At 44.8% G+C, this 17,583-nt stretch overlaps 1 protein-coding gene across 6 annotated transcripts in view; it reads right to left on the bottom strand.

Annotated features, from left to right (window-relative positions):
* Positions 1-17,583, bottom strand: part of Irag1 (inositol 1,4,5-triphosphate receptor associated 1) — a 112,107-nt gene that overhangs the window by 36,699 nt on the left and 57,825 nt on the right. For all 6 annotated transcript variants that reach the window (XR_007595574.1, XM_050163385.1, XM_050163386.1 and 3 more), the window contains 2 exons: positions 15,449-15,527; positions 1,904-2,027 (listed from right to left, as the gene is read on the bottom strand). Coding sequence is in view for 5 of the 6 variants with exons in the window: in XM_050163385.1 (XP_050019342.1) it covers positions 1,904-2,027; positions 15,449-15,527 (203 nt within the window). In the remaining variant the exon portion in view is untranslated. The remainder of the gene's footprint in view (positions 1-1,903; positions 2,028-15,448; positions 15,528-17,583) is intronic.

Below are 17,583 nucleotides of genomic sequence, written 5' to 3'. Positions count from 1 at the left end.
GGCCCCATTGGAAGCCCCGATAACGTAAATACCACACAGGCGCTTTCCTGTGCTGGGCGGGGAGACCAGGAGGGGTCCAACTCGCCTCAGAGGACTTGGCGAGCAAGCAGGCCATCAATAAACTTCTCAGGAAACACAGCTTTCCTCCCTTGGATGGGTACGGAGGGACCCCGAGAGTAAGGGTAGGGACCAGCCATCTCTGCAAAGGGCTGGTCCTCACCTTTGACATGGGACATTGAGAGCCTTCCTGTCAGGATGAGACAGCAAGACCCTGTGGTCATCAAGCTGCCAGGAAACAGAGCATGGGGACAAACAACAGCAAAGATGTCTGATGCTTGCGGCGTTTGTCACAGCCCCACCCCACAGGCCCTGTCCTCCGAGGGTCAACACGCTCTCTTGCTGTTGTGTAAAGCAGGCAGAAACTGTCTGGGGGGTTACCAAAGAGCTCAGCGTGCTTCTGACAGCTGGGTTCACTCGGGTATTACATGAAATTTACATCTTTCCATAATTAATTCAGCAAGCTTGGTTTTCTATTTTGGTGGCACGGTCTGCCTTGGGCTACAGAACACATCAACATATATACGGTAAGGAACAGGGTGGTGCGATGTAGGCCAAGTGGTCACACGGCACAGCTCAAGACTTGCATAGGCAGCGAGGAGGTGGACCAATGGACCAATGGAGCAATGGAGTGTCTTCTCAGGTAGCCCTATGTACCCTCCTTGATATGCCTGTTTCAAGCCTTTGCCCATTTTGGGACACTCTTTATCTAAATTTAATTGGATTACAAGAATTCTTGATAGAGTGTATAAACATGTACTTTGCCAGGTAATTTTTTTCCCATTCTGTGTGCTGTCTTTCACCTTCTAGACAGCATCGACAGCACAGGCTTTTAATAATAATAATAATAATAATAATAATAATAATATTATTATTATTATTATTATTATTATTGTGACGTACTGTTCACCTATTCTTTTTAAATCTTCTGCTTGTGCTTTTCCTGTCTTATCTAAAGTCATGGGCTAGCCTAAGCTCATAGCTCCTGAGCCTTGCTTCTTGCAGTTCCTAAGCTTTCCACAGTATTATCCTTAACATTTAGGTCTGCGGTCCATTTTGAGCTGGGCGTTTGTGGATTACGGTAGCTTCACTCTTTGGCATGTGATTTACCAGCTGTCTCACCGCCACTTCTTAAAACTGCTCCTTTTTTTCTGAAGGTTATTCACCAAGTCTCTGCAAGCGTGGCCTCTTCTTGTGTCCTGGATTCCCTTCTATTCTATCATAAAGGTCTTCCTTGGCTCTCCCCAGTGCCTTGCTCTTGTGCCATTCTTTCTATTGCCCCGTCTGATGATCTTCCTAGCAACTTCCTTATCTCAAATCCCTACGCCGTACTTTCCAATCCAGGTCTCAAGGATGTGTCCCGTGCTGACACTGTCCCAAGTCCCTGCCCACAGATGGCCTCACTTAGCGCACCCTGCTAGCGGCAGAACACTACGATTCCTGCGAGGGCGATGAAGCTAAGACTCAGGAAGACGTCTGGGGCTTTCTACTTAGTTCTTTGTGTGACTTTGAACGTTGTACATCTCTCTATACATAGTACGTCCCACACGTAAATGGTTTATCTGGATTGAACCGTGTGTCCCCTGCCCCAAAGCCCACCACTCACAGCTCTGGTGACCCTTACATCCTCAAAGGTTCTTGTCTGTGAATTCCATATACTCTTGGAGTTGGAAATGCCAACCCAGCCCATGCTCGTACTTGGTGTTTGGTTGTATCAGCCCTGCCTGGACCACTGGACTGGATCCCTTCTGAGATAAGAACCAAGATTGATGCTCCTTTGTGTTCCACCCAGGCTTTAACATGGGTGCCCCTGAAAGGTTTTCAAAAGCTGAGGTTGTGGTTTTACCTTCCGGTGAGCGTCTTGTGCACCCTCAGTTTGCGTAGCAGTATGTCAGAAATGCTGGGCATCACGTCCAGACCGCTCTTCGACTCTTCTTCCTCAGCTGCTGGGGCGAGTTCAGAAGAGACCCCTGGAAAATGAAAGTGCTTCCTTTAGGATGCCTGTTGAAATCAAGCTAGTGCTACTGGCAGCTGGCTTCAGGGCCCAGGAAGACTGGCAGCTGCCATGTAAGCACTTCGCTGTCTGCTAGAGCCCTTATAATTGTCTTCTATCTTGCTTTACCCTCACAGTGACCCGAAGAGCTGCTTCTCAATCATCCCTTCTTTTTTTTTTTATTGAGCTCTACACTTTTCTCTGTTCCCCTCCCTGCCTCCCCTCTCCCTTCAGCCCTCTCCCCTGGTCCCCATGCTCCCAATTTACCCAGGAGATCTTGTCTTTTTCTAATTCCCATATAGATTAGATCCATGTATGTCTCTCTTAGGGTTCTCATTGTTGTCTAGGTTCTCTGGGATTGTGATTTGTAGGCTGGTTTTCTTTGCTTTATGTCTAAAAATCACTTATGAGTGAGTACATGAGATATTTGTCTTTCTGGGTCTGGACTGTCTCACTCAATATAATGTTTTCTAGCTCCATCCATTTGCCTGCAAATTTCAAGATGTCATTATTTTTTTCTGCTGTGTAGCACTCCATTGTGTAAATGTAGCACATTTTCCTTATCCATTCTTCAGTCGAGGGGCATTTAGGTTGTTTCCAGGTTCTGGCTATGACGAACAATGCTGCTATGAACATAGTTGAGCACATGTCCTGTGGCACGTCAGTCATCCCTTCTTACAGGTGGATAATATCAGGCTCAATATAGTTGGTAACTTGTCGGAGATTACAGGCCTAGTGAACAGCACAGCCTGACTGCAAACCAACGTCTACCTGTCCCCAGTTGCTTCTTCCCATAACTCTCCACTGTGACAAGTAGGATTGTAGTTAGTGTTTAGTGTTGGTTTCTGGCAACTGGTTGGCTCTTTGGTTATGGTGTTTGGGAAAAACCTCTCTATTTGACAGGCTCTTCAGGGGATATCTTGACTGATAATTTTTTTCCCGAATAATTTCAAAAGCACTATCATCTAGCTCCTACCTAGAAGTTCAATATCTGCTTTGCCACTAGATAGTAACAGAAGCGGGTATTTTCCAGGATAAGGATAAGGTCATCAGCCCTGTCACAGATATGAAAACTACGGATGTCTGCTAGTCAACAGAGTCAACAAACAGCCTTTGCTGCCTTCTGAAATGATGCAGGATTGTATCCGGGAAACAGAGAAAGCAAACCATAAATCTCTCTTCTGCTTGAACAGCTCTTGTACCTCAGCAAACCAGCCCTTTCCTGGATCTGTCCCCTATTTCCCCGTCGCTCTCTAGGGAATCCCATATGCATGGTCTCCAGGCACCATCCTTTGTCTATACCTCTGCTGTGTTGCTGTCTGAGAGACCCGGATGTTCTCCAGCAAGGTCAACACAGGACAATGGCCAACACCCTTGGCATTAACCTTCACATCCACACAAGACAGACTGGCTGCGATCTACTGTGTACCCACAGCACGTTCAGAGTGAAGTCAAAGCCTCGGGTCTCTTTCATCTGTGCCAGTTCAAGATCCCTATCCTGTACAGTGAGCGTTCTGGGTTTACAGGCAGCAATCTACTCCTGTTTTTTCCTGTTCCCAGGCCTAGCAGTGTTCCAAACTTGCTTGTCCATTTTTCAGAATTGCAGGTCAGGCTAGAGATCAGGACTGAAGGCAGAGTTGTAGCAATCACCTATATGGGGTTAAGGCTGGGATTCCTATCACCAAGGGAGACCAAGCTGGGAGGGGAGGAGCACACTTAGGTTCCCATTAAATAAGTTTTAAACAGTTCACTCCTTTCAATAATGAAATGGTATTATAGGATCCCTATTACTTCAGTTACTCAAATGAAGGCTACAGGACCATCTTTCGGGGACAGAACAGCCAGCAGTGCATTCTGGGTAAAAATGTTCCTGTAGCTCTCAGTCAGCGCGTGGGCTTTCTGCTGGCATTTGTTGCTCACTGATAGTTCCCCATGTCAGGTGGCAAAGCTGTCACCTGTGGTCTTATGTATGTATTCACGCACTTCCACCATGCACAGTGGAGAACCAAGCAGGCAGGGTGCACCTGAAAGTGTGGGTAACTGAAAGATCAATTCTAACGTCACATGAAAAACACTCGAGATGTCCCTCTAAAGAAGGCCTTTAAGTTGAGGAGGAAAGAAGATGGAAAGGGGTATAGAAACTAATTCGGTATCCATACACACAAACAAACAAAAAAAAAACCACCTCTACATGCAACAACATTCAAATACAGGAAAAGGCAGTGCTCTAAAAAATGGCTAAAAACAAGAATTTCCTAGAAATGAATGTGGTGCCCTCACCTTTGACGCTCTTCTCATGGAGTGAGGGAGTGGCAGGAGACATGGAAAGCTCCTAACGAAGCTACTTCATGCCTACAGGTCCTACTTCTAGAAAACAGCAGAGTGGCCAAAGTCCAGGGATTTTGTCTGTCTTTCCCTCCCTTTGCCGGGCAGAAGAGCGAATGACTCCTGGGAAGGGTTGGGTCAAGTGTGAACAATAGACACCTGCTCGAACTCTTGCTATTATTCTGTCCTAAATTGGGTTTTAAATCCCACCAATCCCCAGCCGTGGTAGCAGAAATATCCCAATTGGGCACAATAAACTCAGGTTTTGAACTCTGAACAAAGAAGCAGAAAGCCAGTCCTACAAAAGCTGCCACTCACAGCTTTGTCTGCGCTTCTCTTTCCTGCCCACCCGAGCAGCACAGATGCACACACGAGCACCCAGTGTGCTACTACACTCCCGAGGAAAAGGAGCACAGAGAGCCGAGAAGAGGCAGGAGGCAGGGAATGAAATTAACCTGCCACACATATAAAGAGGAGAGGGGAAACCCAGGTAGAAATGACCAGATCAGAAAGAATTGAAATGAAAATCAATGACATGGCAACCAGACAAAAATACTAGGGTTAAAAGAGGAAGGAAAGACGGAAGGTAGAAGGGAAGGAAGAATGGAAACACACAGGAGGCAGATGTCAGGATGGACACAGAGATGCAAGAGACACAGAAAAACGCAAAACTGCGTTTCTGTGCAAAAATGCATACTGTAAATGCTTAACTCTAGGCGAAATTAGAATCTGAAGGAAAAAAATCAAAATAAAAAACCAGAACACGACAAGAAGATCAAACAATTCCTATTTAAGGAAACAAAAAGACCAAGCACAGAATGAATAAGAAATTGAAAATAGAACTAGTCAGTATATTGAAAAATGAGGAAATATATATGATTTTACTTTAGTTAGTATGGTGGTTAAGAGGGATTGACTTAACATAAAGGATAGATGGAAGGAGGTGGGTCCTAAGTTGAGCCCTACTGACCATTTCAATAAGCTATTCAAAGACATAATGGGAAAAAAATTGTCCTCAGTGGAGCGGAGATGAACTTGGAGATTGACTATACATGTGATGTTTTGTTTTTAAGTCATGTCTATAAAGAAATGCCACTGCTGTTATTCTTAACAGAAAAAGACATCTACAGGGACCATGAGGGCCAAGGGACACCGGAAACCAGCTGGCCTTGGACGTCTCTACAGCACTGAACACGGCGGGATGACAACGGTGCTCAGGAATTAACCAAGACTTTTTTTTTTTAAACTATGCAGCTTATTGCTAAATAAGACAGCACTGTCAAATGTGCTACAGCTGGGGACACAGAACACCTCTGGTGCTTCCCAGAGAGACCACTCGATGATGAACAACAGCTAAACAAGACATAAATCAAAATAAAATGCTTAGGAATGGTCAGCCACGAGGAAGGAACTAGTGGTAAGCGTGAAACCCTTTTAATCAAGTCCACAGCTGGACAGCTGGACCACTGTGAAAATTGGTTGTGGAGTAGAATGTAAATCTTATAACCTGGACTTCATACAAAGAAGAATTCAACATTTAGGCAGGCAGAGACAGGAAAGCAGGAAGATACCACAGACAAAGAAAATGCTTAATGAGATGTTCTGTTCTTTTTGCTCTTTCCGGTGCTCCACTTTTGAGGTCTTTTTAATCTGGGAAAGACTGCCTCTCCCAGGCTATCTAGTTCCAGGGAATCCTCTCCTCTGAGTGCCCCTTTGACATCTAAGCCAGTCCAGCCAGTCTAGGACTTATATTCCCAACCATCTGCTTTCTCCATCTCTCATACACCAAGTCAATATTCATCCTCACCCTACCTCACCGTGCATCCAACACTCAGACACCTCTCTCCTTTCCAGAGTCCGCTAAGATGACTCCAACAATCTGATCCTAAGCTTGCTCAGGGTACCGACTCTGCTTAGCCCACCCCTTACCATGAAAATCCCAGTAAAGGAGCAAGATCACTTCTTGTCCACCTTCTACCTCCTGACTGACCCTGGTCCTTTCCCTCTTAACCCTGGTGGTGCTGTTCCTCCTATGCTAGGGAATCCATGATATAAACTTCTCTCCTGACAATTACTTCTGGGTCTGCGTGTCTTGCCATATGTGACCCAAACTATGCCGGGTAAAGAATTTAGAACAGTTATTATTCAAAACCAAAGCATTAATGCCAGAAAAATCCACCACAACTCTAAACCCTTAATGTATGTATTTCCTAATACATTGTCAAAACTAATTTCTTCTCTTTGGAGGAAGTAATTACAGAGATTCAGCAAGTTGCACAGTTTCACTTCACTTTAACTCAAATTCAATTAAATTGTAATATTTTCATTTTGAAAGGTACCTCTAGTATACTCTCTCCCCTTCCTCCCTACCCCTTCTGTATTTGTGGAAAATGGCCTTTTGGTGCAACAAGGTAATTTTTTCTCTCTTCTATCTTCCAAGGCTAAAGCCACTGGTTAGAATGAATTTCTTTGCATCTGTCTTCTCAGGAAGGTATCTTCCTTGTGTGAGACATCAGACTGGCCCAACCTCAGGGTATGCAGAAGGACCATCCAGATATCCTGATTCAGACATCCGACCACCCCTCAGGTAGCATCAAATGTTAAAGTTGTGTTGTGACACATTATAATGACTCTGTCTACCCTTGGATTTCCTCGCATAGATAGTGAAGGTAAGTCCATTCATTCATGAGTCATTTCCCTAATTGTTGAATAATTACTATGTCCCAGGCAAGGAGGCTTGGAGCTAAAGACAGAGTCCTTACTGAGCAAAACCATCACACAGCTGTCCCTCTTACTGTTTAAGAGGATGGAGATTAATCAGAGGAGAATTCAAAATGGCGGCTCAGTGGGCAAAGAAGAGAAGAAACCCTCCATAAAGAGGGGAATGTGTGTTCTCAGCTGAGAGATGGAGAACAGAGGAGCTGCAGAAGGAAAGGCCAATGTGGACAGCTGGAGAGAGGGCTCTAGACGATGCCCAGGAGGTGAGAGGCACTAACCACAGAGCCTTGAGGGCCCTCGAGGGTCCAGTGCTCATCCTGTGAGCAGAGTGAGGCCTCCACATCAGAAGTGTGCTGCAGAGACTCCGGATGTGGTGTGGGCTGCCAAGGAGTTGAGAATGTGGACTGAAGGTCCCACTAGGAGACACCTGAAACACTAGTGGCTGCTGGGACAAGGCCATCTCCTTGATGGTATGGTCTGAGCCCCCACTTTTGTATCATACCCCCAGACAACAACCAAGGAGTGGCCCATAGCATCCTCTTATCTTTGTCTTGGAATGATGACCAAAGAGCAATGCATTGTGTAGAATGTTTCCTGAGAAGGGAACAGGTTGAATAGTTGGGAAGGTTGGATTTATTAGGAAAAGGAATCCTCAGAAACTGAAAGAGCTACGCTTCCAAAAATCCCAGAATGCTCTGATAAGGACCTATCTTGTCTCCCAAGAACGGCCAACAAGCCTCATTAGAGATTCAAGTTGAGCCTGGAAATATTCTCTGAACCAGAGCTCAGAGCGCTCCTAATTCTTTTGTTCTGGGTACAGGGTGGGAAGGGGTCTGTAGATGGCTGCTGCCCAACACTGTCCTGTCCCACGTGGTTGACAAGATAGAGTTCCATGGGCCAGCAACAGTCATCACAATAAATGTCAGGTTCTAACTGAACCAAAGACTAGGATCCACAGAACAGGACACCTGTGTAGTGAAAGCTGCAGGGGCCATAATTATCCCTACTGCAGAGGCAGGCAAACTGAAGTACCAAAAGAATAGGAAAGCCACCCAAAGCACAGCACCAGCAAATGAAGGAACCAAAACTTCTAGTCACCCACACCCTAGGCCTGAGAGAACACAGAAGGAGGTGTTCATTTATTGAACACCCACTGGGGTTAATTTTGTTTTCCTTTTAAAATGTTTTGTACATGTGTACATGCATGTGTGTGTACATGCATGTGTGTGTGTGTGCATGAATGACAGGAGATAGGTACCCACACTTACACAGCAAGCACTTTGACCACTGAACCAACTCTCCAGCATAGTTTTCTTTTTAAAACTGGGTGCTTCTAGGAGTCAAATTCACTACCTATTCATAAAACTCAGTGATTGCCCATTAATATTAGATAGTGAGATCTTGCTACAGGCTGCGTATATCTAGATTAACATAATTTGTGGTAAAGTTTGACTAGACACACACAACTCACACACATGCATGTGTGAACCTATTAGTTTACCCGTTTTACTTACAGGATGACTTTTCCTAGAAAATAAGCATTCCTATCATATGTAAGAGAACATCCGTTAACCATTGTTTACGGTAGAGGGAAAAGAAGGGAAATGAGGAAATATCAGTCTAATCTGTACTTTAAAGATTTAAAGCTGCATAGGCATTAAGTGGGACACTGTCTCGGTATACGGTTAAGTTGCCAGAACGCTGTGGCAGGTGCCTAGCCAGCCACTAAGTCTGTCCACATGGAAGGAGTCTGAATGCGGCACAAGAATGGCTACCAGGCTGGCAGCCGCACTCCCAGCTTCTTTTGCTGTCGGTGCAGCCACTACAGGGCTGAAGCAGGAAGAGGGTGTTACAGTCCACGCCCTGATCTGGAATCTCCCACTCTTTCCCCTCTCACGGGACTCCAAGGCTGCCCAAGAGCCCCGTGAAAAGAGCAGAAAAGCGTCCCCGGATGGCTGGGTGGAGCCAAGCCAGCCAGCACCTGAATGCCTTACTCTGGAATTACAACTGAAGAGAGAATGGTAGTACAGTCTGGAGTCCCTGGGCGCCAACAGTTTAGATTTTATTTTAACCAACCCAAGAAAAGTTGCAGATATTTCAAAACAAACACAGACACAGACCTGGGTGGTGTCTATAAAAGAAAATATAAAAATACCCATAAAAAAGGAAAGAAATGGAAAATCACTAAATAAATTGAATTAGGTATGTAATCTGTTCAACGAATATATTTGATAGATTCCAACACTAATTTTAAGACTTGGGAAAGAAACATATGTAAAAATTTTAAATTATATAATAATTTTAACTATATAATTATATATAAAATAAAAGGTTTAAATAGTACCTGGGCTGGTTAGTTTTTCATCTCAACACAAATGAGCCATATCTAAGAAGAGGGAATATCAGCAGATAAATTATCTTTATCAGACTTTCCTGTGGACATCTCTGAGGGGCATTTTTATGATTCATGGTAGATGTGGGAAGGTCTAGCCCACTGTGATCCTCACTGGTATAGGAAAACAAGCTGAACAAGCCAGCCGCTTTCCTCCATGGTTCCTGCCTCTGCTCCTACTTGAGTTCCTGCTCAGACTTTCCTAAATGATGGCCTGTGATCAGGACATAGACGCTGAATAAACCCTTTCTGCTCCCAAGTTGTTCTGGTCCATGTTTTATCACAGTGACAGAGAGACCTAGACAATACCATGCTTTATAATTATTACATATACTTTATATCAGATCCTAGAAATATATTTTAAATAGTACATTTATTTAATAAGAAGCATGACTCTTGAGAGAAAAATAAGCACACTAAAATTCACTCAAAAACAGAAACAAGGCAAAATGTTCTCATTATCTCTATTATCAAGCTTGAGAATGTTGCCAAGTTACTAAAGCACACAGGGGTGCAGACGCAAGTCGCCTCCCATGCACAGGAAGACAACTAAGACCTGGTGAACCAGAGAAAGTAAAAGTAACAGGAGGTTGAGCTGTCAATTCAAAAAGGAAAGCTGTTCTGCAAGTGGTCAAAAGCCTTAGAAGTTAGACACATCTGGATTCTGATCCTGCTCCTGCAGTTCAGAGACACCACCACGGCCTTCATAAGCCTCAACCTCTGTGTTGTCCCTCTACTAGAGTAAGGCTGCTTCTCATGGTTATTGTGAGTGCTGAGTCTAACAGGGTCAGATACTCAGCATAGCGTCCAACGCGTAGCCATCACTGCAGTTTCTGTCACTCTAACAATCGCTGGAGTTAGCATTCTATCATTCAATAGCAATATCTATTGTACAGGAAGTATGCATCACCAAGCCACATTCATCTGCACCATTAGTGATCAATGAGAAAATCCAGTGAACTTAGAGTCTTGGTGACCAACAAACAAGAGAAACAAGGTAACGCAGAATGTAGCAGGAGCCATATGCACAGAACATTAAACACTCTGGAAGAGATGAAAGAAATACCTGAATAGATCCAATTGAGAAGTGAATGTTAGTAAACTAATGGTTTATAAATAGGAAAGCAAATAAAACTTGGACAGTCCTTCTGAGTCCAGCATGCAAGGTGCACAAGATGGTGGAAATTCAAATGTGGAGGAGGCATGGAGATGTCAGGAACGTAAACCCCATTCACTTCCGGTGCATAAGATTCCTGTCTCCTAGCTCCTTGCTTATTCTGTGATCTTTGATTTGATTCTGTCTAGAATATTAACAAATACATTGCAGAAGAAAAGTAGCAAGGGAAGACTAATCTCACTACACAATAGAGCATAGTCTCATTAAAGATTAAAATGTGCCATCTTGACCAGAACGAGACAGAGCCAAGCTGGGTATGGTGGCACATATCTGTAATCCCAGCATTCAGGAGGCTGAGGCTTAAGGATTGCTAGTTCCAGGTCAGTTCAGGCTATAGAATGAGACTTTATCGCAAAAAGAAAAGCGGGAAGGAAGGAATGAAAAGAACAACAAAACCACCCACTAAAACAATATAAAACAAAAGAAAATAAACATAACAACAACAACAAATAGGACCCCTGCTCCTGCATATATATAATTATATATTAATATAACATATGACTGTTTAAGTCACAAAGAAATACAAACACTGTTAAAGTGCTTTTGGAGTAATGAACTCTTAAGTCTTAAAATACCTATATCTTAAAATGAAGCTCAGAGGGCATTCAAGACCACTGTTCTAATAATATCAGTCTAAATAAAGAGTTTCAGGCTACACAGTAAGAACTCATGTCAAAAAAACAAAATACAACAGCAACAAAAAGATGAAGTCAGTGGTATTAGCAAAATAAACACAAATATATCATGTATGCACATACACACATATAATAAGCTCAAAAGTTTTTAAATATTGGAGGTGGGAAAGATGGCTCAGGAAAGAGATAGAAATGATGGAGAAAGGTAGATTATTGAATCTACTTTAATGCAAAAAAAATCTGTTGATCTCAAAATAAATAGGTATGGATTTTGGTTTACGGACACAAATTTAAGATAAATTTTGTTATAATATATATATATACATATATATTCTACTCTTGGTTAAGGTATTATGCTTATGCAGGGCATTTAAAATGTAATGTATAGTTAAGAAATACAAATTAATAGTCTTCTCTAATAGTCAAACTTATAGTCCTGTTAGTTAGGTTTTCTAGATATACAGAGATATATTTCAGATGAATAGGTAATCTTTAAACACTTCAAAGACCTACAGAATATGGCCATTTAAAATGTTTTAATAACTTAAAATTTTTTGGATGTGAGACATCCATTCCTGGCAGTACCAATTACTTCAAGAGGATGGTGGGCATCAAAGAAGCTCTTTATGGAGTTTGCTTTCAATGTTGCAAGACTAGCCATTTTGGCAAGAAACTGCTCTTGACTGGACTGCTTGACAATGTGCTGTATACAGTGAACATGAAGACCCACAGGAAAATGACTGCTGAACTTGCCAAAACAAGGTGAGGCTGTCCTTCAGAGTTCCTGCTTCACGAAAGAGTCTGCCAGACATTCTGCAGGACACAGGGGAAAATGACTGACAAACTGACAATAAAGGCAGGAGAGTTTCAAATTTTCTGCTTCACTGAAGTCTGTCAGACACTCTAGGCCTATAGAATGAAGATGGATGTCCCAATGTTACAGAAGAACTTTGGGTGATTGTCCAGACAGCAAGATGTCTCTGTCACTTAGAGTTTTGGAAGTTGCTTTCAATGCACTTCCTGTTTACTTAGGTAATATCATATCCTTCTGGAGTCTTTGATGGAGTTGAAGACTAGGTAGTTATAATTATAGCTTTCCTTAGTTATGATCAAAAGATAAATTAGATACAAAACTATATCTTTACCATCAAACTGACTTTGGAAAAATGATAAACACAGGAAAGAATAATAAAGCTGTGATGGGCTATGTATAAAAGCTGCCTAAAGGATTTCTTTATTATATGTGTGTGAGTGGTTTACATGCATGTGGACCATATATGTTCCTGGTGTTAGAGGAGGCTAGGAGAGGTGTTGGCACCCTGGAACTGGAGTTACAGACAGTTATGAGCTGTCAGGTAAACCCACAAGTACTCTTAACTGCTAAATCATCTCTCCAGCATCATGTATAAAAAATCTTCAGAGGTTTTTCTTGTGTTTTGATAAAAAAAAAAGTGAAGAAATATATATTTAGAAGGATACCTCTAAGTATGGTTAATGTTTTGTGGTATGTGTATTTATAAATTTATGTGGTTTATACCTATGTATATGTACAGAGGGCAGAGAAAGATGCCAAGTGCTCTTGCTCTGTTGCTCTTTGCCTTACACCTTATGGTTTCTGGAGGTGAGATGACGGTCAACAAACCACATTAGTCCTCCTGTCTCCACCCCTCATGGCTCTGCTGTTACAGGCATGCGCTGTGGCCACAACTGGCTTTTTATGTTGGTGCTGGGAACCCAAACTCAGATCCTCATGTTTGTAGAGTAAGCACCCTTACCCCTGAGCCATCTCCCTAGTTCCAAGATGGTTTATTTGTTTGCTTGTTTGTTTGTTCTGGCTTTTTAAGAGGGTCTCGCTACACAGCCCTGGCTGTCCTGGTTGAGGACTATAGAGCAGGTTGACCTCGAACTCACAGAGATCTTCCCCCTCTGCCTCCCAAGAGCTGGGATTAAAGGCATTTGCCACCACACCTGGCTCAAGATGGTTAATTAATTTTTTTAAAAAGTAATTCAGTCCTTTAAAACTGTTTTCCTGGAGATTGTACTGCTGGGAGCCTGGCTAGCGTTGAGTAGGTGTTAGTCATGGTATTTCAGCCCAGAACTTTTCACTGGCAGTGATACCCAGAATAAGCTCATGTGGCAATCAATTTGATGACGGACACCAGCCATGGACAATGTGAGGGGAAGTGTGCCTTTCCAGAGGCGCCCCATGAAGCCTGGGCCCACTAGTGCTCACAGGAGAAAGGCAGAAGTTTCCAGAAAGTGGTCCAGGAGTCACCGCCCTGCTCCCCATAAGCTGGCCTCCTCTGGGTTAGTTTGTCTAAAATGAAATGAAGCTAAAACGTGTTTCAGAAGTGTTCCTGTGAAGGCAAAACCATGTGACGAGGTCAGTAGCTCTTTGGGCCTCAGCTTCACTAATGGTAAGATGAAAGCAAAATTCCCCCTCTTGGTTTCCTGGGAGAAGATTAAATCTGAGTCTCAAATGACTCTGAGTCTGCAAAATGCTAGAGAGAATTCATTGGAATGGCATTAAAAAGAAGTAGGGCAAACCGTGTATGGCTTCATTTATGTGAGGGACCTAGAGAAGGCACAAGGCACGGAAATGGGAAGCGGAATGGTGGTAGCAATGGGCTGGGGGAGGGAGCATGGGCAGCTGGTGTCTCGTGGGTGTGGAATTGCAACCAAGGACAATGAAAAGGTTCTGTGGATGGCTGCCCAATATACCACGAATGGACCTAAAGCCACTGAACCACCGGCTGAAAATGATTAAAACGGAAAAGTTAATTCTATATATATGTTATACATAACATTCTATACATCACCACTTAACAAATACCAATGGAAGCAAAGATGAGCGGTAGACATCAATACCAAATAAGCAAGGAAAGGGGGCATCTGAGAGCAGGCGGACTTGCCCGCTGCTTCACCACAGCTACAAGGATTCAGAGGGAATGGGGGATAGCAACAGAGCATATACAAAGCACAGAGGCAAGGCCGTGAGTGTCTATGGGGGTACCAGCCTGGGGAAGAGGGAAAGACAAAGAGCCCGCCCTTCTAGAAGCATCCTTCCAAACACCTTCATTCCTTTGACCATCATGAAGCACTCTGGTTAAGGTTGCTTTTACGCAACTACCTCAGAAACTCCTCTGTGAACTCTTACAACCTCATCCATCTGTTCCTTCATAAATGCTTATTCTGGGCCCTGTTAGTGCCAGGCTCCATTGTAAGCATGGCGCCTACAATACGTGTGCAGACACACGTGTGTACACAGAGATGTAGCCCCAGACAGAAATACTGGCTCTTGGGGCCCCTCCTTTAGGGATCTTGACGTACCACGTACTGCTCTAGGCACATTGTAAATAGAGTTTAGTTCATGTGCTCTTCTTGATAAGGTTTGCAGCAACTACAATGGCCCCATGTTACATGGTGGGGGTGGGGGTGAGGGCTGGGATTGGGTCCAGTGAGGCCAGGCGGCTTGTTCAGCCAGCGGCAGAGGCAGGATGTTCACAGCTGTGGCTCACACTGGGGCATTCGTGAACTCAGGAGGAACAGACTGAGGCAGGAACAGGGAGGGTCCAGCCTCTTGCCTCGTTTTCAGAGAAGTGTGGTAGAGTGTGGGGGACAGCGGAGAGCAAAGCCTTGGAGGAAGGGATGTGTGGCCACCCAGCAGGGCAGGGCTGGGTTACGGACTTGGTGGTGACAGCAGATTAGAAAGAGGGAGCTCTGGTGTCTTGAAAAGAGGAACCGAACTATTTGGGTGGCTTCCTGAGTGCGAGGGGAAAGGCAATGTCAAAAGTTCAGACCTCGGGCACTTTCCAGACCCACTGTCACTAGCAGGCCTGGGGGTGGTAGTGGCAGGAAGGAGACAGACTTAGGCATGCTCTGCCTCAGTGGGCTAGCCAATCGGCTTCCCTCATTTGTGCACAAATACTGATGGGAAATCGACTGTTCGCACTTAAAATGTTCTCGACTCAGTGGGCTAACCAGTCCTGGGAGAGCAGGCAGGGAGAGCAGGCAGGGAGAGCAGGCAGGGAGGGCAGGGATGGAGGGCAGGAAGGGAGGGCAGGCAGGGCGGGAGAGTAGAGAGAGTAGGCAGGGAGGGCAGGCAGAGAGGATAGGCAGGGAGGGAGGGCAAGCAGGCCCCAGCAACCTACCTTTGTCCTGCTCCGCAGCCTCACTCAGTTCGGGAAGCTTGAACCCCACCAGGTTCTGGTTTCTCATCATGATATGTTCCTTTGGTGAGAAGAGGAAGAAACACAATTCAGATGACGCCACCAGGCTAGACACTTTTCTTTGTCCCCAGTGGCTCTGTACCCACTCAGCCTTACTTATATGGGCTTCCAAGGACAGTGACCAGAGTGGGTGAATTGGCATGACAAGGTATGGTGAGGCCAGAGGGGCACAAGGTCCTCTCCCCGTCCATAAAAGGGCCTGAAATGCCACCATTGGGTTAAGAACTACCTCCCACATGGCTTGCTTATTAAAGGAGCTCTGGGCCTCAGGGAAATGAGCTGCCCAGCCTGACTGTGGAAGAAGTGTGTAGGGACTGTGTAGTCCTTAGGCACTAAGGACTTTGGGGACAGTAAGGTCCTGGATATGCATGCAACCGCTTCTGTGTAAGTCTTGAAGAACTTATAGCTGGCAGCAGCTTCCTGCCCTGCTCTTCTGTGTAAGTGACACGCCTTCCTCAATGATCTTGTGGCCTGAGAGCCATTGCCTGGGGAACTGAGCAAGCAGGCAGACCTAGGTTGAGGGTGGACCTAGTAGGCCATCCTCATTCCAAGCCAATTCCTGTCAGACTAGGGCCCTCTAGTGGGATGCCTGAGTTTTTTCCTGGTCCCTGGTGCTATCCAAGGGTTTTCAGCCTCCCAGGTGACAGAAGCCACTTGAGTGACTGGCCTCTGGGTAAAAGAGGGAGAAAGATGCCAGCAGAAAATACTCAGGCTCCAAAGAGAGCTGAGGCCATCCTGTGCTGATATACTCAGCAAGCCAGAGGTTCAGGTCAGCTGTCTTCACACTGGACAGCGTGAGGTGTGTGTGCTCAGCTGCCAGACCAACAGTGGCATGAACTGCCAGGCTCTCTGCAACTTCCTTTGCTGAGTGAGTGTGACCTAAAGGGGGTGGGGAGTTCTGGGGGTGGTGGCTTACTCTCCCAGCATTTGAAATCCATGAAGGTGAATCCCGAGATGTCTGCCCCTTCATTTCCACTTGCCTTCACAGATGTGGGATGTGGCCCAGGGTGGGTGATTCTGCCTGGACTTGTTCTAAGCTACCAGGTACCCTGAGTTCTGGATTAGAGGATGGGGGTTCTATGTGAATTGTTAATCTTCCTAAGTCTCGACCCCAAAACATTAGAGATGATCTAATGATTTTCTATCTATCTATCTATCTATCTATCTATCTATCTATCTGTCTATCATATATACAAAGACATATATTTTTTCTTACTTGCTTCAAAGCCACTATGTATGTGATCATGACATTGAATTTCTGATCCTCCTGCCTCCACCTCTTTGGTTCTGGGATAACAGGCCTGAGCTACCACCACACATGGTTTTATGTGATCTGAGAACCCAGGGCTTTGTAAGTGCTGGCGTGCACACCGCTCTACCAACTGAGCCACTTTCTCAGCCTCACAGAAGCCGTCTGAACAGCACAGTGGCCTTTTAGGCTGTGTCCTTGCTAGCATAGATATTCTCATTTGCGCTGGAGTGCTAAGACCCTCGCTTCCTTCCTCTTCCTCACTCCCTCAGTAGAGGAGCCAGGGGATTTTGCTCTATTCCAGGCCCTAATCTATAGGATCCCAGTCCCTGACCTGGATTGAGGTTGGCCTTCTGAGAGAGAAGGGACTAGATTGGGACTTGTTTATCCAATTAATCCTTCCCTTTTACAATCTCCCCTCTGCCGCTCTATAACCACTCATTGTACAGTAGGGCAGTCCCCTGACTGACCACTGTCCCTAGCTTGATGACCAGTGGAAGTTGAGGACACCATGGACACTGGAAGAAATTCACCATGGAGGAGCAGTCCTGTGTTGACAATGTCATGGTGGTTCCTGGGTCTAAGGCCCTTGGTTAATAGGTACCAAGAAGGCAGGCCGAATACCATTATAAAAAGAAAGCCTGCTTATCCTGGTCATGACCAGATACTCCATCAAAGGCTCCTGTCGCCAATTCTAATTAGAGGAGGAAGACAGCTCAGGATAAGGAGTCCATATGCCCAACTTCCCCTGAAGTGTGGCTAAGTGTGACCACTATGTCTTGGGCTGCTGCTATGGAGATGTAGCACT

This window comes from Alexandromys fortis, unplaced genomic scaffold, assembly GCF_014885135.2.
Source record: "Alexandromys fortis isolate MF-2015 unplaced genomic scaffold, M_Fortis_MF-2015_v1.1 scaffold_129, whole genome shotgun sequence".
NCBI lineage: Eukaryota > Metazoa > Chordata > Mammalia > Rodentia > Cricetidae > Alexandromys > Alexandromys fortis.
The sequence above is the reverse complement of the archived record's forward strand: the minus strand, read 5'-3'. Positions and strand labels throughout refer to the sequence as shown.